General features: G+C 53.6%; 5 protein-coding genes across 5 annotated transcripts; 3 read left to right on the top strand and 2 right to left on the bottom strand.

Annotated features, from left to right (window-relative positions):
• The first annotated feature begins 1024 nt into the window (after positions 1-1024).
• Positions 1025-2995, top strand: CDEST_12180 (Putative purine-cytosine permease). Its single transcript, XM_062928336.1, has 3 exons — positions 1025-1458; positions 1515-1731; positions 1786-2995. Exons 1-3 carry the CDS (start codon positions 1213-1215, stop codon positions 2880-2882), a joined length of 1560 nt encoding a protein of 519 aa, XP_062784387.1. The 5' UTR covers positions 1025-1212; the 3' UTR covers positions 2883-2995.
• Positions 2996-5065: 2070 nt separating this feature from the next.
• CDEST_12179 (Putative SET domain, CXC domain, EZH2 domain, MCSS domain, histone-lysine N-methyltransferase EZH1/2) lies at positions 5066-9734 on the bottom strand. The gene is made up of 2 exons (XM_062928335.1): positions 8572-9734; positions 5066-8518 (listed from the first exon to the last, which is right to left on the bottom strand). The coding sequence occupies exons 1-2, from the start codon at positions 9346-9348 to the stop codon at positions 5441-5443; spliced, it is 3855 nt and encodes a 1284-aa protein (XP_062784386.1). The 5' UTR covers positions 9349-9734; the 3' UTR covers positions 5066-5440.
• A 2331-nt stretch (positions 9735-12065) lies between these two features.
• Positions 12066-13864, top strand: CDEST_12178 (Putative AH/BAR domain superfamily, eisosome component PIL1/LSP1). Its single transcript, XM_062928334.1, has 5 exons — positions 12066-12401; positions 12475-12532; positions 12634-12767; positions 12826-13009; positions 13070-13864. Exons 1-5 carry the CDS (start codon positions 12345-12347, stop codon positions 13702-13704), a joined length of 1068 nt encoding a protein of 355 aa, XP_062784385.1. The 5' UTR covers positions 12066-12344; the 3' UTR covers positions 13705-13864.
• Positions 13865-13909: 45 nt separating this feature from the next.
• CDEST_12177 (Putative Sm domain, eukaryotic/archaea-type, LSM domain superfamily protein) lies at positions 13910-14545 on the bottom strand. The gene is made up of 2 exons (XM_062928333.1): positions 14360-14545; positions 13910-14301 (listed from the first exon to the last, which is right to left on the bottom strand). The coding sequence occupies exons 1-2, from the start codon at positions 14468-14470 to the stop codon at positions 14071-14073; spliced, it is 342 nt and encodes a 113-aa protein (XP_062784384.1). The 5' UTR covers positions 14471-14545; the 3' UTR covers positions 13910-14070.
• Positions 14546-14665: 120 nt separating this feature from the next.
• Positions 14666-18981, top strand: CDEST_12176 (Putative ubiquitin interacting, XPG/Rad2 endonuclease, XPG-I domain, PIN-like domain superfamily). Its single transcript, XM_062928332.1, has one exon. The coding sequence runs from the start codon at positions 14926-14928 to the stop codon at positions 18757-18759; it is 3834 nt and encodes a 1277-aa protein (XP_062784383.1). The 5' UTR covers positions 14666-14925; the 3' UTR covers positions 18760-18981.
• Positions 18982-20810: the final 1829 nt, after the last annotated feature.

Below are 20810 nucleotides of genomic sequence, written 5' to 3'. Positions count from 1 at the left end.
CATGTCTTTATCCGGGGTCCCCAGGTTGGGGCATCTTGCAGAATCACACTGCACCCCCGTGGAAGAAAGCCGCCGCCAACGCCTACCAACCTACCTAGGCACCCAATCCAATACACTCACTCACTCACTCATCACCAAGTGATATCTCTCCGTCTCATGCGGTCGGCTCTGCGGCAGCTAGGCTCGGCCCCATAGCGGAGACCTTGCATCTTCCGTGTCCAATTGACAAACGCCCTTCTTATCAGCAAGGCGACAAGACCCATCGGTGGAGATACAGAACCCTGGCCTTTTTTCGGGGAACAACTAGGGTGCGCTCTCAGTCTTCCTCTTCCAATTCGTCTCCCGCGTCGCAGGTTCTTGGACTTCCCAGTTGCAAAGTGGTGTGCATATTCACCTACCGACGACCCATCTCTATGTCGCTGCGCTGTCAGCGATAATGGAAACCTGCAATACCGTCATGGCCAGATGGTTTCCTCTCCCCCTTTCCCATTAGGGTAGATTCGCATCAATCAACACGTTCCGAAATCTGAACAGTGTCATCCACAGCGGCCTCCATCTGGACCGGCGAGTACCCAGAGTCCCTCTTCTCTCGCCATGCCTCATTGGACACATCAGCCCGGAACACCCGAATTCGCCTCCCACTTCTTTTTTCTAGCCTGCTACCAGAGCTCCAGTTCCCCTGGCTGAACCTATCCTAGATGGTTGTCAAGTGCCGGTCTACTTCCGAACCACACCAGTCCCGCCATCAGGGACGCGTCGGTGGGCCGTCAAAGGTCTTCAATGCCGCGGTTCTTATCTTGATCGCTCCATCGTCCCCCCCACCGGTTTTGCCTCAGAAAGCTGGTTTGTGCTCTCCGAAAAGAGAAAAATGCCCGCCCTTGAGACTGTATATCTCCAGTTCAGAGATCTGCGTTGGAACCCACCGTCCGTCTGCCGCGCCGTGATAAGGGCTCCTCCACTTTCCGCAACGAATATTACTTCCCGGCTCGCCACCGCGTGCTTTGGCGTCAGCCGTGAATCTCTCACCCCCCTTACATTTGCCAGAGATTTGAGCATCCGCTCGCGTCTGTCCAACGGTGGTAGTCAAAAACCATAATCAGGTCCATACCGGTCTCCTCTTTGTCGACGGATGAGCAAAGCTATGAACTGCCGGTGACTCAATCCTAACCTCATAACCAACAAGACGGGAGCGTCGGCGCCCAGAGCCGGAACATGGCCCTATTCGAGAACAAGAGCGATGTCTCTTCGAACGGTGGCGAGAAGAAATCGGGCAGTGACGTCGAGCAAGGGTTCGTGGGCAATGACGGCGCCATCCATCAGGCGGATTTCGCAACCGGCACCAGTACCTATGCCAAACTCCAGAAGCTGGCGGGAAAGTTGGGTGTAGAGCAGAGAGGCATCGAGAGGGTTCCCGAAGATGAACGAATCAACGATGCCGTCGCCAACGTCGGAACGTTGGTAAGTCCAGCCGGCGGCTGCGCTCAATCCCAGGATCCATCCTGACCCTTTCACAGTGGTGCTCGGCCAACATGGTTGTATCCTCCTTCGCCATCGGCGTCCTGGCTATTCCTGTCTTCAACCTCGGTTACGTCGACACGGCTCTGACCATCGTCTTCATCAACTTCATGGGCGTCATGCCCGTCTGCTTCTTTTCAACTTTCGGCCCCAAGTTCGGACTGCGACAGATGGTTCTCTCTCGATATTGGTTTGGTTTCTACGCAGTTAAGCTGAGTATGTGTGCGGATGAGGCGACCATGTCACCACAGTGCTGACTTCTTGACCTAGTTGCCATCTTCAACATTCTAGCGTGTCTGGGCTGGTCGGCTGTCAACACCATCGTTGGTGCTCAGCTGTTCCACGCCGTCAATAATGACATGCCAGGATGGGCCGGTATCCTCGTCATCGCCATCTCGACCCTCATCATATGCACGTTCGGCTACCGTATCGTACACACTTACGAGCGGTTCTCCTGGGTCCCCTGCGCCATCATCTTCCTCATCGTCCTCGGCGTCTTCGCTCACTCTGGAAAGTTCAACAGCATGCTGCCCCTGAATTCAGGTCCCGCCGAAGCAGGCTCTGTTCTCTCCTTCGCTGCCAGCGTCTACGGCTTCGCAACGGGCTGGACTTCCTATGCCTCGGACTACACGTGCTATTACCCGGCTTCCACGTCCCGCTTGAAGATTTTTCTCGTCACCTTTTCCGGCCTCTTCTTCACGCTTTGCTTCACCGAGCTTTTGGGCGCCGCCGTAATGACCGCCAGTGTCTCTGACCCGACCTACTCCGCCGCATATGCGAACTCCGGGATTGGCGGTCTACTCGCAGCTGTGCTCGTCACCCGCCTCGGCGGCTTTGGCCAGTTCTGTCTCGTAATCCTTGCCCTATCCATCATCGCCAACAACTGTCCCAACATCTACTCCGTTTCCCTCTCACTGCAAGTTCTTTCGAAACAGACCGAGCGGGTGCCGCGCTTCGTGTGGGTCTTTGTCGGCACCGGCATCTACATCGCCGTCAGCATCCCCGGTTACGATCGCTTCGAGGCCTGGCTCGAGAACTTCATGCTCATCATCGCCTACTGGCTCGCTATCTACGAGGGCGTCAGCATCACCGACCACGTCGTCTTTCGCCGCGGCATCACCGGGTACGACATCGAGGACTACGATACGCCGTCTCGTCTTCCGCCGGGTTTCGCCGCCATAGCGGCTTTCTTAATGGGCGTCATGGGCGCCGTCCTCGGCATGTCGCAGACGTGGTTTACCGGCCCTATCGGTAAACTTGCCGGCGCCAGCCTTGGTGGTGACATTGGCTTTGAGCTGGCTTTTAGCTTTGCGTCAGTGTCCTATATTGGACTGCGTACGCTTGAAAAAACCGTCTTCAAAAGATAGTTTAGGGAGGATGAAATGCCGTTGTAGCATTAACAGGTTGTGGACTGTACATACTAAATTGAAAGGCGTCTAGGGTATTCAGCGTAGATGGGACATGAGATGTTGGGCTGGGTGGGTCAAGGAACCTTAATGCTGCTGTTGACTTGTCGTGTTTGGAACTATTTAGAGGCTCTCGAAGTTAGTGAACCAAATCAATCAAATCAGCGTAAAGCCGCTCTGGACCGGCTAATCCGACAACAAGGTGTGTGGGCCGTTTTGACTCAAGGTCTTTGCTCGACTTAAATTCCAACAGACTGTTCATGTTTGTGTCTTTTCTTTGTTATTTTATAATCTTGGACATATAACCAGCTTTCCTGGGCCTCTAGTATTTCATCTTACAGCAACTTAGCCTGGGCGGTAGTGAGTCGTTGCATCATGCACTCTTCTTGGTGCGGAAATGTGGTAAAAGCCAGTGCTTCTCTAAACTCTCCTGCTCTACCCACGACGCATCCAAGCCTACACATAGTTGGACCCCCGGGTTTATGAGCACCGAGCGCTAACCTCCACTGACGAGGCGTAGGGTTAGTGTACACAAAAGTGAACCGCATGACTTGGCAACCAAAAACACTAGTACGAGAGCAGTTCCTTTCTGTCTCCGAACCCCAACACTGTCTCTTCCGCGGCCTGTCTGTTTCTGAGACAATATCGCTGCCACAGGGTTTGCTCCATTGTCTCGAAAAGCATTGGGGGAATACCTTGCGCCTTCGGGCTTCTGAAGTCAATTCCTCTTCTCATCAGCTGCAGTACTCGATTGGTGGCGATACTTCTTATCCCCTTTCCGACCGCTCAACTAGATTCGGTCAAGAAAAGCCAAATGGAACTGTAGAAGACACCGATGAACAATCACGCCGCAGTGATACAAGTCGAGAACTGACGATAATTTTATGCCTCTTGAAAGTGTTACATGGGTGAACTTGGCTGTAGCATTCATAGACAACGCTATTGTTTTCACTCCGAGTCTTCTCCGCTGTCTGTATTTCCGGTTGCTCTTCGCTTGCTTCTGTTTGATGGCAAGATAGAGATCAGTGCACACATTGTTGGCATGAGAAGGCAGCTAAACTCATGTGGCGATGCCTGACGGGTTTGGCGTGTCAACCAGTTGTGACGATTTAGAGATTTTGGGTTCTGTGGCGACCCGTATTGGAAAGAAAAGGGGCACTGCATTCGACGCGGAGCTGGAAATTGTAATGAAGGCCACTGCAGGCCTGAGAGCACAGTGTCACGTATCTTGCAACCTGTCTTGGTTCTAGCGCCCTGTTCGTCCTCAAACAGCGTAGTATAACAGTAACTTGGATGCGTTGCCTAGAGGTGCTTGGCTTTGCAACTAATTATGGCACTGAGACCTTCGGCAATTCATTGCATTACCGGTGCCTATGCCGCAATACGTGGCCGTTCGAAATATCTCTTCTTTCACATTGAATCGCATGACATGTTAGAGGCTAGTAACCGTTCCTATAAGACTGAAAACAATTGACTGTCTTCGCGATGTTGACGGCCAATTTGCCAACTTCAGCTGCGCTCAAGAGTAAAAAATGAAACACTGGAACTCAATTGCCAGGGAGAAGGATGTAGTCGTGACTTGTCTGATGATTAGCTTGAGGTCCAAGAGCAGCTGCAAGTATGTGCTGCTAAAATATGAACAAGTTTCAGTGGCTCTGTACAAAGAAGACGAAACTTCTTTTTATTTCAGAAAAGAAAAGAACATAACAACATCGTGTTTTTATTTAGATAACCTAACACCGATTTTCTTTAACTAATAGGAAATAAATATAAGACGTCTAACCAATTAAACTTCTGGATAGCGTACTTCGTTAGGCAATGGTTGATATTGCATTCAGGGCGTAATTTCGTTTTATCGATTTTTTTCGAACCTAGAGATTTTGGTTTTGGTATCTTATGGGGCAAAGAACGGGCTGTTGGTTCTGCCTAGGTTGCTTTAGCGATGGCGATATACTAAATAGTGAAACGGGCTTTCAAAATGTCTAGATCTCGAGTAACTTTAAACTTCAGACTAGCTTAGGTAAAGAAACCAAACATACAAGGGCTAAAGAGAGAGATTGTATTTCGCAGCAAGGAAACAAATAAGATCACCTCATAGTCAACTGTGTCGTTAGGGCCGAAAACAGAACCTGCAAGATAGACGAGTCACTATTACGTTCCCAAGACTTAGACGTTAGATGACATGTAGTGCTTGGAAATTATCGGTATTGTCGCGGCAAAGCACTATAACAGCGCGTCCCACGAGTGGCACGAAACTGTGGATGGATGCTTTGTACTCCTAAATGCGCCCAAGCAGATATATACATCTTCGGCCAACCGACCGATTTCTCACGCGCAACTGAAATATGTGTAGGGGACTGGCGAAACCAGCCAACTGTATGCTGATTGTGAATGCAAGAAACAAATGCGAATAACCTCCCCCGATGATACCCTCCGTCATTTCATACGTCGCCGTTGTGGGATATTGGTCGATAGACATGTCCATTGCTTCCTGTCAATAGCGTTGAAAGTTTAAACCCTTAGTCCTCCTCATATGATGACGACCGAAACCGAGCTGGCAGTTTCTTCTTCCTGGAAGAACGATCGAGAGAAGAGATGGGTTCGTCGTCATCGTCCGAGTCTGTACCAGCGCCCTGCACCTTATAGCTGGACTCGCTATCGTTGTTCTCCAGGGGGCCCAAAACCTGCTTCTGCGTGCGCTTCCGTCTGGATGCTGAGCTCAGAGTAAAGAGCTCGTCGTCCGAGTCTACAACAGCGCCGGATTCGGTGGGCGGGTGACGCGCTGTACGCCCAAAACGCGATGGTCCTTGGGCCTCAACTTTCTTTCGGCCTCGAGATTTTGTCGGGGTTACGTTAATCTCTGGCTCATCTTCATCGACGTCCATTGCATCTTCAATCGACTTGCTGAGGTCAGTCGCAATGATTTTGCGCCCACGAGCAGACCTGGGAGCCTGGTTCAAGCCAGAGACAGTATCGTGTTCGTCTTCTGGAAGCCGGACGATGCTCGGGTTGGCTCGAATCACATCTTCGCCGTGTTCAGCCTCTATCCCTGCTGCCACAACTGGGCTAGGCGGACGAGGGTTCTTGGGTGGGCGGCCGCGACGTTTTTTTGGGGGCGATGTACCGTTCGCTGGCTTCGTAGAAATCTCGAGACCCTTGGCCGTCGGCTGAGGACCAATAGCAGTCTGTGAGCCAGAAGAATGTCCGGGTCCACGATTATCACGAGGGGTTGTTTTTGTCGAGCCCTCAGAATCCGATGGAACAATGGAACCCATCGACCTCACGCGGCGGATACCACCTCGCCGTCTAGATGTTGACACCCGCTTCTCCGCACCTCGCATCTCGGCATTCTCCTCGGATTCCAACGAGGGGTGAAACTCTTCATCCTCATCATCGCTTTTTGCGGCTCGCTTCCGCTTTCGATTCGGAGCGGGCGTTGGGTCCAGGTCAGCCAAAACCTCGTAATCGTCCACCGCCACCTTGGGCGCCTCTTTGCGAGCACCCGTGTTAACGCTTTTGGCAAATTTTGCCTTTGGAAGCCTCTGTGTGGCTGACTTCTCGGGGCCGTTTGTTGCCCGCTGCCGGCGACCTCGTCCGCGTTTTGTTGACACGACGTTCTCTTCTCCCCCTTCATCTCCATCACCTGCCTTTTCTTTGATCATCTTTTCCGTGAGATTGGGGAAGTTTTCGCCGTAGTTGAAGAAGAGCTCCTCACCAGCCTTGATGCTCCGAGTAGCAGTGAATCGAATACGGAAGTCGCCATTGACGTAGAGAATGCTCGGTTGAACGTTGGCGTTCTCTACAGCATGGTTGATGTAGCGGCTGAGATTACCGTAAATAGCAGCGTCGACCCAGATGCCTTCGTAGTCCAAGAGACTGAATACATATGATGTACTCTTCTCTATGGAGAAAGCTTCGCCGCGTCTGGCCTCTCTCCTGACTCCTTCATCCGCAACGATGAGCTCGCCGGTGTATTCAATGACGAATTCGTCCTGGGCAATATCTTCCGCCGTGAACAGACCGTAGCCGCAGCCTTCCAACTGGCTCTTGCCGAGCACAACAGCTTTGCTGACGCCTCGCTGAATGGCAATGTTCTGACAGCCTGTTTGGAAGAGCGCTGCATCGTGTCGATTCGCAGGGTCCGCACGTTCGAGAGCGCCGCAGGTTCCACAGAGGTCAGGATCGCATTCGCGATTCAGCTGTACACAGATGCAAGGCCGACCTTCTTTCTGCTTCTGAAGGCATGTCTTGCCGCTGGCGTGGCAGGCACAACCGGTAAACTTGTACGCGCAACAGTCCTCCGTACAGCGGCAAAAGCGCTCACAGAGTACATCGTTGAGTACACAGGGACACCCGTTTTCGGCGGTGCAGGGGCCTTCGTGATGACACGGATCATTGGATGGGCGCACCTTTGTATCGTGAGAATTGGTGTGATCCTGCCAGTCGCCGAGGAGCATCTTCTTTTTACGATCGTACCAAGGAAGATTCTTGGGTCTAGGTCGATCAATTGTTGTGATGGGCGGGAGGTTGATGTCGAGTGATTGCAAATGACGATGGACATCGCAACAGTCTCTGTCAAGAATCTCCGCGGTGGCGCATTCAGCCTTAACCTGGACTTTGTTGTGATCCAGAATGGAGAAGAGACCGCGCAACAAAAACGTTTCATCTTCAGTCCATGGCCTCGACTCTGCATCGGAGCCGCCAACGCCGTAGATTCGGTAGCATTGTCGCTCACATGGAAGTGGAGCTGGCGGATGCTCGACCGGATTTGTGGAAGATACAACGCGATTTGCGGAGAACATCCGCCCATACATTCCGATGCAGTCCATGGAAAAATTGCGCTTGTGATTTTCCAGGCTGTAGTCTCCGTGCTCGCAAGAGTTGCTGTAGCATATGAGGCATCCCATTACAGTATGCGTTTCGATCCAGTGCTCGAGAGAATCCACCTTGTCGGCGTCGTCTTGACCGACCTTGGCCGTCTTTTTGGTTTCGACGATTTCATCGACGGACTTGTCGAGCTTCAGGACATCTGACAGCAAGATCCCCATGTTCTGAGGACCGCCGTGGTAGAAAACCTGGTCAAAGGCATCGGTGAAGACTCTCGCTGCTTTGAGGGCCCTTGGAGTAGCAGCTACGAAATCGTCGCTGTGTAGATTTACAAGGCTCGTCTTCTGCTGTGGAGTGATGGCGTCATCCAAATTTGAGCTGGCCATGTGGCGGATCAAGGTGGCTCGGTTGCAGTTGTCGATGGCAAGCTTTTTGAGCCACGAGTCCAGAAAAAGTGACAAGGTGGCAGTCCTCTCCTTCTTGATGGTTCGATTGACTCGTTGATCGCGGCTTCCTAGGGTCTTGAAACCGCAACTTTCGTCCATTCTCTCCAACTCCCCTAACCAGGTGTTGTATTTTCGCTCTTCCTCGGGCGCAAGATCTCGAATGACAGGCACAAATTTGAGCAGGGAGTTGGGAGATAAAAAATTTTTGGCGATTTCTGTGTGATGAAACCGATACTTGGGCACAGCAGGCTTGTTAGACTTGACACAGACTGGCACATAGTGAGCAGTTTTGGCTTGGTCCGACTTCCTCCCACGGAAATGTTGCTATGGAAAGGTCAGTGTTTATCCTTCAAGAGGACGTAGTCAACTGCACTGACCTTGGTTCTAACAGACATGGTCGTCCCCTCTTGCTCTTCAACTGGGACAATCTTGACGCTGGAAAAGAAGTCGAAACCGGTCTTGACACGTGTTTCAATGGGTTTGGTGGATTTGAGAGCGTAGAGAGACAGTTGAGCATGAGCTTTGCCAATGTCGGCAGAGCAATCCTTCAGCAAGGCGGCCAACTGACGGACATCAGGGATATCCTTCTTCGGCGTCTGCTTCTTGGTGATGACGCCATTCCTGGGGGACTGGTGGCTAGACGGGCGCTTGGACGAGGGCGGCGTCAACTGCTGAGGGGCCTTGAGGAAGCCTTCGGACCGCGGTGGTCGAGGCATCTCGGCATCCAGACTGTCGTCGAGGTCGATTGACGAGACCGAGGGCTGGATTGATACGGGCGGGGGCGAAGGTTCCAGAACCGAGGCTGCATTGCTGGAAACGGCGGTTGAGCCGCCACTGGGGTCCGAAAGGCAATGTGCGGCGTCTGGTGAAAAGGTTGGGTGAGCTTGGGTGTCCTCGACCTTGGTTGCGGCGTGGGACGCGCGATCGGCCACCGGACCGCGATGGCTCTGTGGGCGTGAGAGCGGGCTTGAGTTGACGGTCAAGTCGACAAAATCGAACCTCTTCCCAGACTTCCCGTGAGTGTGAGGACGAGGCCCGGGTTGAGCGCCGTCTGGGGTGACTCGGTCGCGGACGGGGCGAAAAATGGCGTAGTCGTTGTAGGGTCCTATTTGAGTAGGAGCGCGCCGGTCGGTCCCGGCGAGGAAGGGAGCCATGTCGAGTAAGAGCAGGTAGGCGCAAGGCGCGAAGGAAGGGGCGACAGCGAAAGCCTTCTCTTCAGCCTATGGTGGTTGCAATGTCCCCCTCACTTGCAAGCGCAAACACGGACGCAGACACGGTCGCTCACCATGTCCTCGTCCCCGTGGTCAGCGTCAGTGAAGCCTGTAAACATTGGCCAAGAAACTACCACGCCAGGCCGCAGCGAGTGAGCGAGCGATGGTAGTGCACACGTGATCCGGGGGAGAGGAGGGGTGCAAGGGATGAACGAGGATGGATATATGCGTGAGTTTCCGCCAAAGTCGCCTCACTGGGATGAGGTCGATGGTGAGAGAAGAGGTGAGATAGGTCTTGTGAGACGCGTTGGCGAACTGCGAGGCTAAGCGCGTTCAGGGAAGGAAAGAGCTGGAGGGAGAGAGATTGCAAAGCGCTAGACCCAAAATAGAGCGGGGAGCAGGGGTTGCAATTCGAGCCACCCGATACAAATCCGTGCAGGCAGAGTGGATTGACTGGCTGCCAGCCAGGTGGGTAGGTACCTAGAATTGCCACTGATGGCTGGCTAAGTACTTGCGAGACTGATGTGAAAAAGAAACTCGTTTGTTTACTTGCCGGGTTTTGTCGTGGACATCAGCACCTGGAGAGATAACTACTACTTCTAACCCAGTCGCATATTCTCGGTTTCATTCCCGACAGCAACCCAGTTCCGAAATGATTAGAAAAAAATTGGCCTACAAGCTCCCTTCCTATTGATCTATGTAACAATACCTAGGTACCTATTGTTTGACGGATGCGCTGGTGACTTTTAATAATTGGAGTTTCTAGTAGACACCTACGAAATCAATGCGCAGCAAATATATTTTCTTTCTTTCTTACGAATGAACTTTCCCTTCATTAATCCTTTGCAATCGGCTTCATGGCCAACTCTCTCCACAAAGTAAACGCGTTGCTGCACAGGTCTCAGCGGATGACAAATGTGTAATTATGGCTGAACACTTTGCAGTCGGAGCAGCCGCAATGCCCTGTCTCTCTGTCCCTATCCCCCACCTTGCAATTTGAACCACCTATGATTTGACAGGTTGCGAACCTTTCTTGGGTTACTGGCAACTAAACGAACACGCGATACTTTTCTTGTCTTGGGTTACGAGGCCCAACCGCAAGAGTCTATCCAAGCGCTGCGAGTTGGACCGGAGAGAGCGAAGCCTTTGGTCCTACCGGGTTTAACTATTGTATCCAACCGGCTTCGCTGATCATTGCGAATATTTAGCGAGGCACTGACTCTTTCAGCTACGTGAAGATGATGAGTATCGAAGTCAAATAGAAGACTACACAGTTGGTCAAGGGTGTTCGTGCCTCGGAGCAGAGATCAGTTTCTCGCAATGATCATTGGGGGCATCCGGGAAGGATAATCAGTGCCAAGTCAGATCCCAATCCTGTCTTTGGACTATGGTCTGCTCCTAGCGGATGGATAGCTTTAGTCCGATGAGCATGCCTCAAAGAGGCGTAGGGTCGGGGCCGAAAGGTTGGATCAACAAAAGGGTCTCGCGAAGGATCGATTTGGCAATTCGACGACACGTATGAAATCATCGCTCGTTTCCTTGACCTAGCACAGTCAATTTAGTCTCGAATCGTCTGGGCAAGACGGTGGCGGACCCAACAGACGGCAAAGCAACGTTAGTCCCTCGAGCCTTGGGAGCAACGACTAATCTGACTTGCCCCATGTCCCGAAGATGCCGAGAGGTCCCTCGAGCGAACGATGGGTCCTGACGACCAGCCATATCGCAGTGTCTGCTGTCGCTCGGAACATTTCCTGTTGTTGACTATGGCACGCGGCATTGCAAGGCAGGATGGGAATTGCCCTCGTCTCTGAATCCGAATCCTGGTGGTCATCAACGCAGGTGGCAGTGAAAAGGCAGTAAAAAGCTGAGATGGACCAGCCCACTTGGCCAGTTGAGTGTCTCCGCCGGAACCTGCAGATAACCCGGGAAAGGGTAATCACGGTAGGGACTGATAAGACATGGGCTGAAGGGGCTTTCTTGCAGCCTGCATCGAAAGCTTGCTCAGATGTACCTCGTCCCAAGTCGGTCCCAAAAGAGTTGTTCGATTCCCCAGCCGTCTGTTTCAAGAATCCACATTGGGAAAAGGGTTCTAAGAGACGGCGCCATCCCGGATGACGATCATCATGGCTGTGCGAAATCATCGGGTAGGCGCGGGAGCTGTCTTCGCGTGGTCTTGTTGTCGTGGTGGCCGATGCTCTTGATCTTCCTGCCGGCCAGCCAGGGATTCAATTCCCCCAAGGCGGAGTCGGGCCGTATCGAGTCTAGTAGCCCCGGCTAGAGCTGAAAGAGGGCGGAAGTGAGTGACAATGACCGAAGCTTTTGTGATCGTAGCCTTCGACTATGGCAATGGAAAAGTAATGCAATGGACTACCTTGGTGTGGGGCGTCGCTTTCCACGTACCTAACCACGTACTTTGCTGTTGTTTTATTTTTTGCTCTCTCTCTAGGTATTTCTACAGGCACCAAGCTAGCTCGGTGACGCTGCGAACAACGCCAGAGACGAGCTAACAAGACCGATGACGTCGTCCGCGCGAATGAGGCACTAAGGAGGGAGGCCACTAGACCAGCCGAGGGGGGAACACACAGCCAACCTCCCGCTGTGCGCGCACCCTTGTGCTACGTCGTCCGTCCTTTTTCAGCCCACCTCAGCACAAATCAAAGTCCCGTCACCTCCCTCCGCAACATCGCAGACGCAGGCTACCAACTTCCCTTTGCGGCGCCTACATATAAACACCCGGCTTCGCATCCCCCATTTCCTTCATCCACTCCGCCATTTGATCCCTTCCTGTCAGTATCCCTTGTCACACCCCACGACACCCTGCTTCCAAGCGCAACGCTGTTTCCAAGCCTGACTCTCCGACACCTGATCAACCGTTCCCCACGAGTGCCGTCTCTTTACTGTCACCAACAACGTCAACGTCAACGTCAACGTCAACCATCATGCATCGTACATACTCCATGCGCCAGACAAGGGCGCCCACCGCCTCTCAACTCCAGGTAACGCACCACGACATACAGTCGGTTTTCCCTACGACCGCGATGCTGACTCTGCCTGCCTGTCTTTCCGTAGAATCCTCCCCCGCCTCCCTCTACCACAAAGTCCGGTCGCCTGTTTCGTGGTGGCTTTGGTATGTCCTTCTACCTGTGTCTTTGGCGTTGTCCTCTGTCCCCTTCAGTTCTACGACGCGCGGCCTGGTCAAGAGTTGTTTCGACTGACAAGTCTGCTTAGGCCATGCCCTCCGCCACAAGTCTGCCGGTGCTTTCGGGCCAGACCTCGCCAAGAAGCTGTCACAGTTGGTGAAGATGGAGAAGAATGTTATGCGCAGCCTTGAACAAGTGGCTAGAGAGCGTATGGAAGTTGCTGTATGTTGTTCAAGATCGCTACCCTTTTTCGCACACGCCTTCTGACCTTCGATTACAGCAACAACTCTCAATATGGGGCGAGGCTTGTGATGAAGACGTGTCCGATGTCACCGACAAGCTCGGCGTTCTTCTTTACGAGATTGGTGAGCTTGAAGACCAATATGTCGACCGATACGACCAATACCGTGTGACAATCAAGAGCATCCGCAACATTGAGGCTTCGGTTCAACCGAGCCGAGACCGTAAGTGAATCCCAGTACTTGCAATCTGCCCTTTACTCATTCCGAATTTTTTTTTTACAGGTAAACAAAAGATCACCGACCAGATTGCCCAGCTCAAGTACAAGGAGCCCAACTCCCCCAAGATTGTCGTCCTCGAGCAGGAACTTGTTCGCGCCGAAGCCGAGTCGCTGGTCGCCGAGGCCCAACTATCCAACATTACGCGCGAAAAGATCAAGGCCGCCTACACCTATCAGTTCGACGCTTTAAGAGAACACTGTGAGAAGGTTGCTATCATCGCCGGGTACGGAAAGCATCTGCTCGAGCTCATTGATGACACACCTGTCACCCCGGGCGAGACTCGTGCGGCTTACGACGGTTATGAGGCTAGCAAGGCCATCATTCAGGATTGTGAGGATGCCCTAACCAGCTGGGTTACATCTCAAGCTGCCGTTTCCTCCAAACTGTCCACTCGCGCGCGCACTCTGTCGACACGCCGTAGGAACAACATCAGAGCGCGTGCCGAGGGAGGCCACGATTTGTCCGGGCAGGATGCTCCTTTGAATGACGACTCGTCATGGACGCCTGCACACAATAAGGAGGCGGAGTACACAGATGAGGAGGAAGAGGACGATGATATCCACCATTCCGTCACTGGGACCGATGACGGCTTGAATGGCGAAACCAGAGGACGTCAACACGAGAGCATCGTGGCATAAGAGCATGATGCATTGACTTCAAGTTTATGTCCCCACATTCCCCGTTGGTCTCAGATGACGTTGAGCGTAAAGGTCGTAATGGCAGTAATAAGTGAACTTTAACAGTAAGATAGCGTTGGGATCGGTGTTTGGGAATTGGGGATTGGGGGCTCGGTACTCCGGTCGCGGTCGACTCACAATGATTGAATAGGGTGGGAGCGTTGATGGGGCAAAAACAGTGCTTTTCATAGCTTTAATGTCAATGTATTACATTGTTAATTGTGTTGTCTTGTATGATGATTCCCTCAAGCTCCAATTCTCTCATTCAGAGTGCCCTGGGTTTCCAGGCACGAGGACCAAGAGCTATAAAACCCGGACGCTGAGTCTTTAAATGACAACATCTGCGTATGGGTTCTGACCCCTGATTTGGCTCGCAAACTCCTCCACCTCGATCTTGACGATGTACTGTCCCGGAACGACCACCAAGCCCAGATACCGGGATGTCATGTCCATCGTAACGGTGCCTGGTCCATCGGTGGTTTGCCAGGATACTTCAGCTCGCTGTTGCGCGGACGGCTGACGATACTCGTAGGCGTGTGCTAGAACGACATTTCGGTCCTGTCACGGGTTCGATCGTCAGCAGAGCATTCTCGCATTCGACGGCAGGGTTACTGACCGGATCTGTGCACTTGAACTGGCCCAAGAACATGCGGCCATCAGTGACGAGGATGCGCAGGTTTTTGTTGAGAAGAGAGGTCAAGAAACCTCTTCCCTCTTCTTTTTCCATGGCAGCTCCTTGGTCGCAATGATGCGCATTGCTCTTTTGGTATCTTTGAGTTGTTCGCAAGAAGACGCCGGCACACCTCGGGACGCTTTGCACGCTAATACATTGATTGTCGGCGCAGAGACTCGTGCCCCTCCGCTCTCGCACATACCCAATCGATAAGCTGCGATAACATCTCCTCAAGTGGAGGCAGGCGCGTCATTGACCAGAGCGAGCTTCTTGTAAGGCGGCCTTCGTTCCTCACAAAGATTATCACTCCCTAGGACTCTCAAGACGACGTCCTCGAGATTCGCATTTCTTCGAGTAGACCAGGACGTTACACCTATCACGCAAAATGCGATAGCTATTTGGTAGATGAGAAGAGCGCTTCTCACAGGAACTACCGTCCTCACCGAGCCCAACCTCCATGAATCACAACCCAACGCTGCCGCACCCAACACTGCTCGTACGTCGCAGCCATGGGTGTGAACGGCCTTTGGACGGTTGTGCAGCCCTGCGCGCGCCCAACGAACCTCGCGACTCTTAACCGAAAGCGCCTCGCTGTTGACGCCTCCATCTGGATATACCAGTTTCTCAAAGCCGTGCGTGACAAAGAGGGCAACGCGCTGCGCAACTCTCACGTCGTCGGTTTCTTCCGCCGCATCTGCAAGCTCCTGTGGTTCGGCATCAAGCCCGTCTTCGTTTTCGATGGTGGCGCTCCGACTCTCAAGCGCCAGACGATTCAGAGCCGCAAGCAGCGCCGCGAGGGCCGCAGGGAAGATGCAGCCCGCACAGCTGGGAAACTGCTCGCTGTGCAGATGCAGCGGCTTGCAGAGGAGGAAGACGAGAGGAGGAAGCGCGATGCGGAAAGGGGTATTCGGAGAGAACGAGAAGAGCCCCAGGAGGAAATACCCGATGCGGACACGATTGTCTACGTTGACGAAGTCGGCATGTCCCAGCAGGAGAGACAGCAGACGCGGAAATTCTTCAAGCAGGACGCGTACCACCTGCCCGAACTTGACGGCGACATCGCGTCAATGGCCAAGGCGGACGATCCCAGAATCATGAGCATCGAAGAGCTGGAGGAGTATGCCCGACAGTTCCACGATGGAGAGGATATCAACCTCTACGATTTTAGCAAGATCGATTTTGACGGCGAGTTCTTCCAAAGTTTGCCTGCGGCAGACAGATACAACATCCTAAACGCAGCCAGATTGCGAAGCCGCCTCAGATTGGGATTGAGCAAGGAGCAATTGGATGAAATGTTCCCGGATCGCATGGCATTCTCGAGGTTCCAGATCGAAAGGGTTCGCGAGAGAAACAACCTGACCCAGCGCCTCATGAAGGAAGCCGGCATGACTGGCCTGGATCTTACCTTGACAGGCGGTGGAAGGATTGCTGGAGAGAAAGACAGGGAGTACATCCTGGTGAAGAACGACGGAGCGGAGGGCGGGTGGGCGCTGGGTGTCGTGAGCAAGGAAAAGGATCTGGGCGAGGCCCATAAACCCATCGACGTCGATGCCCTGGATTTCCAGTTTCAGAAAAAGGAGAATGCTGAGGGGTCTGATGAAGACGATTTCGAAGACGTCCCAGTCGAGGGCCTGAACCGACTTCCCAAATTGTCGTCGAGTGCGGCCAGAATGACACCCCGAGAGACGGCTCTTCAAAGCCAACACCTTCATGGCAATCGAGGAGAGGCCGAATTCAACGACAACGACGACTTGTTCGAAGAGGAAGAACAAAGTCTGTTTGTTGGCGGCGATGGCCCTGAAACACAAGATCCAGGTCGGTCCGATGTCCAAGGTGACGGGGGGATGCACCCTGAAGAGGAGGATGATATCAACCGTGCAATAACGATGTCCTTACGGAATCAGCACGGGAAGGATGCAGAGAACTCGGATGAAGAGGAACAGTTTGAAGACGTGGGAATGGATACCCCGACTTGGAAACAAAAGGCCGTCGAGGAGCTTAAGCCAATCACCGCAAGGAGTGGCCGCATGGTGGCTCACATTGTCAATAATAGGTCTACGGCTGCCGTCCCAAGGAGACGGCAAAACAGTGCAAGCAGCAGCGACGATGAAATGGATCTGCAGACTGCTCTGAAGGCGTCCCGGCAGACGAAAAGAGCCCAGCCGAAGCCATCAGTGCCCAACGTCAAGAACCCTTTCGACGGTCCATTGCCGTTCCCAAAACTCGCCTGGGGTCCTTCGATTTTCTCAACAAAGGCACAATCAAAGAAGCCTGAAGATATGCGGCCAACGAAAGGGCCTGCGCAAATAGCGCAGAAGCCGGCGCAGAATAGCGATGATGGCGAGTTTGGCGGCGGCTTTGTAGCAGACGGTGTTGATGAAGAGCCAGCCGGCGACGATAACAATGAAGGCGGGTTCGAGAGAGAGCCGTCCGAAGACCGACCCAAGCCACTGCCTCCATGGATGGTGGACAACATGGATATTCGGGAATCGATAAAGCAACAACGACAGGTGGAGAGCGAGATCAACACAGAAGACAGGGAGGCGGCCCTGGAAGAGGAACGTCGGCTTAAGCGCCAGAAGCAAAACCAACTCATCGAAATCCAGTCGTCCGATGACGAGGATAGCGATGTAGAGATACTTGACGTGCCGCCAACGCCGAAATTGGCTGCCTCTCAGGAGGGTATTAGTTTCGCCAACAAAATGACATCGACTGCTACTGTCTCGACCGCTCAGCTCGAGTCGCCGAAGAAGAAGGAATCAGAATCAACAACTACACCCTTTGAGAAGGCAGACGCTGCGTCACGGAGGCCCACACCGTCTTCTGAACCCGATTTCGAAGACGTCCGACCGGATGATCCCGACGAAGATATGGAAGTCACCGTCACAGAAGTGCTCGACCCTCCAGAACCAGAAACCCAAGATGTCATAGGTACTGCGGCGCTCCAGAAGCCTGGTTCTTTGGAACCAGCCATGGAGGATATTACTGTCGATGCAGAACGGCAGAACCCGACAGAAGAACACGAGCTCACCTTTGAGGAACTCATGGACGGGCCCCAATTGGACGATAGCAATACGGCGGGCGATCCTGTGCAGGACGCAGAGGCTGCCGTGTTCGCCGAGAGCGACAACGAGTTTAGCGACCCGGAGGATGAAGAGCTATTTGCCAACCTCGCACAGGAAGCGGAGGAGCACGCCCGCTTTGCCAGCGAGCTGAACAACAAGTCAGAGCGCGAGAACAAAGAGGCTTACGAGAGAGAACTCAAGGCGCTTCGTACGCAACAGAAAAAGGATCGCCGGGACGCCGATGAGGTCACGCAGGTCATGGTCACCGAGTGCCAGGCCCTGCTCCGTCTCTTTGGTATCCCTTACATCACCGCGCCGATGGAGGCCGAAGCGCAGTGTGCAGAGCTAGTGCGGATGTCTCTAGTGGATGGCATCGTCACTGACGACTCTGATTGCTTCCTCTTTGGTGGCACGCGCATCTACAAGAACATGTTCAACAGCAACAAGTTTGTCGAGTGCTACCTCGGCTCGGACCTCGAAAAGGAGCTCTCCCTGTCACGTGAGCAGCTCATCGCCATCGCTCAACTCCTGGGGTCTGATTACACAGAGGGCCTGCCCGGTGTCGGTCCCGTTACGGCCGTGGAGATACTCTCCGAGTTCCCCGGCAAGGACGGCCTTGAGAGGTTTAAGGAATGGTGGCAGGACGTGCAGATGAACAACCGTCCCAAAGAGGCGGACGCGGGGTCACCATTCCGCCGTAAGTTCCGCAAATCGCAGGCCACGAAGCTCTTTCTCCCCACGGGGTTCCCGAACCCGGCCGTCACGGACGCGTACCTCCGCCCAGAGGTCGACAGCAGCCCCGAACATTTCCAGTGGGGCGTGCCGGACCTCGAAGGCCTGCGGCAATTTTTGATGGCGACGATCGGGTGGAACAAGGAGCGCACCGACGAGGTGCTCGTACCCGTCATCCGGGACATGAATAAACGCGACATTGAAGGCACGCAGGCCAATATCACGCGGTATTTCGAGGGTACTGTGGGCGTTGGCGCGAGGGATGCCTTTGCGCCGAGGCAGAAGGGGACGACGAGCAAGCGGATGGCGGACGCTGTGAGTAGGCTGAGGGCAAACGCTAACGGCGCGCAGACCGTGGAGCAGGAAGACTATTCTACGTCGGCAGCGCCGGCCAAGATTATGGGGAAGAGAAAGGATAGGGATAGGACTGCGGTGCTTGGTGAGGACGAGGACGAGTTTGTCGATGATGCTGAGGGAGGACAGCCGGAGCAGGGTGTCTGGAAAACAAGAGCCCGTCGGGGGAAGAAGGCCAAGGCATCCGAGTAGATGTGAGGTGAATGGCGTCATAGCATAGAGTGGGATGGAAGTCTTTGCATATGCGGCCATTCCCTTTCTCCGCTCACGTCGAGTCGACACAGTGGCCGTGGCCGTGACTGCTAGAGTCTTTGGCCCCTTGCAAATGAGGACCATCAATGCTAAGGACGGAGTTGCATCTTTGTAACCTGTACTTGTGAAGCATTGCGCGGTGTTACCTTAGGAATCATTGACATGTTGACTGCAAGAGTCCCGCGTGGCTCACGTGATCTCAGTCACGAGCCCCGAGTCATCCTCCCTGACTGGCTTCTAAACCCACGACTCCATCGCAACTCCGCTGTGGCGATCACTCAAGGTTGGAGGATAATGCTCAGTGAGGAATTTTTTCTTTCTGGTTTTTTTGGCCCGCCTGCATTGTTGTCCAAGAGCGAGTTCTCAGAGCAAGGCGTGAGTCACATGCGGTCAACGGGACATAGCCGAGACGACCGCCGTATGCAGTCTCCCCAGGTCTTGTTTTCTGCAAGGCTGTGGAGCTGGAGTGGCGGGCCAGGGTTGAGCGAACGTGGGTGGATGTGAGTTTGCCAGTCCGCTTTTCAAGAGGGACTTTCAGGCACATTGAGATTCGTGGAGTGCGAGTTCCCAGGCGGGCACGTGTGAAACAGCAAGAGAAAAAACTGGTTCTCGACGCCAATCGGGCTGGAGGAGGGAGGGAAAATCTTTGGGTGTTTCCACGTGGCGGGGTCCATCTTTGTGTATGAGAAACCCGAGCGTGACATGTTCCTTCCCGTGTTGGTTTGGGCACCGCAGGCCGTGCAAGTCCACCGGGCCTAGAATCTACGACATTATGGGAGTTGGAAACACATGAGATGGAAGACCTCGGTCGATACCGAGATCATTGGCTGAGTGCCGGCATATCCAAGGCTCTAACCCGCCTGGCCGCCTGCGACGGACGGATCGAATGAGGATTCGCCACGGCAAGAAAATAGTGTGCATTGCTGCAGACGACGGAGGTCCAGACAGCCAATCGGTCACTCTCGGGTAGGTTCCGCTAACTAATGCAGGAACAACGAACGCCAAAGTCGTGAACCGTTGACGACAAGTTTTGTGATTTTTCAACCCATCTTAGGCCGTTCCGAGTTGCTTGTCGTCGACTGCCGGCTGACTTGTCCTCTCCCGATAAGCTCGTGGCTGCGGGCGCCCGCTGTAACCTCATTGCCTTGCCCTCCACCACGCGGCATATTGCACCGAGTCCTACGACTGGGCCCGCGGATCAACGAAGAAGCCAATGCCAGACAGCGGCTATGTGGTACGATGCCCTGTAACGAGGGGTTTTATGTGTGGAGAACCAACATGAGTGGTTTTTTCCCGTGTCGTGACTTTTCTTTTTGTCTCCTCGGAAATTTTCCTTTTTGGTGTCCTGCAGGTTGTTGTCCAAGACTTTCATTACCCCCTCCCCCCCCCTTTTGCCGGCCATCAAGACTGGGTTGCGACTCATGTATCAGAGAACGAATCTAGATCGGATCAACAGAGCCAGGAAACGCTGCGGTTTGATGAGAAGGGTCGGAGTAATCGTCGGTGACTTTTGCAGACTGCGAGTGGAATCGCAAAACGAAGTGAGAAGAAAAATGGCAAAGCTGAAAGGCAGAGGCCCAGCCCGTTCTTCCGCGGCGTCGGAACATGGGCTGGAACGGCACGCAGCGTCAGGATGTTGCCTGTCGAGAGGGAACGTGCTGCGCGATTAACCATCGGATGGAATGGGCCGCTCTTGTCGAACGAGTGTGGGGATTGGGATGGCATCCATGATCCGGGCCTTGGGATGAACCACGGACGGTCGGCGACTCCTCCAGCCTCCCCACTGAGTGCCGGGGATGGGGACACAACTTGGACATCGACCGGGCGCATACTCACGGTAAACTTGATTCCGTCACAGGTCAGGTCAGTCAACCAGTACACGGATACAAGGACGCCGGCGCTGTCATGGGTACTCATCGCCCTTTCCAAATCCCCGAAGATGCGTCAGTAGGCGACCCCTGAGTGTGAATTTAGGGAGGGATTCGAGGGCA

This window comes from Colletotrichum destructivum, chromosome 8 (genome assembly GCF_034447905.1).
Source record: "Colletotrichum destructivum chromosome 8, complete sequence".
Classification (NCBI taxonomy): domain Eukaryota; kingdom Fungi; phylum Ascomycota; class Sordariomycetes; order Glomerellales; family Glomerellaceae; genus Colletotrichum; species Colletotrichum destructivum.
This window is presented reverse-complemented; position numbering and strand designations above follow the sequence as displayed.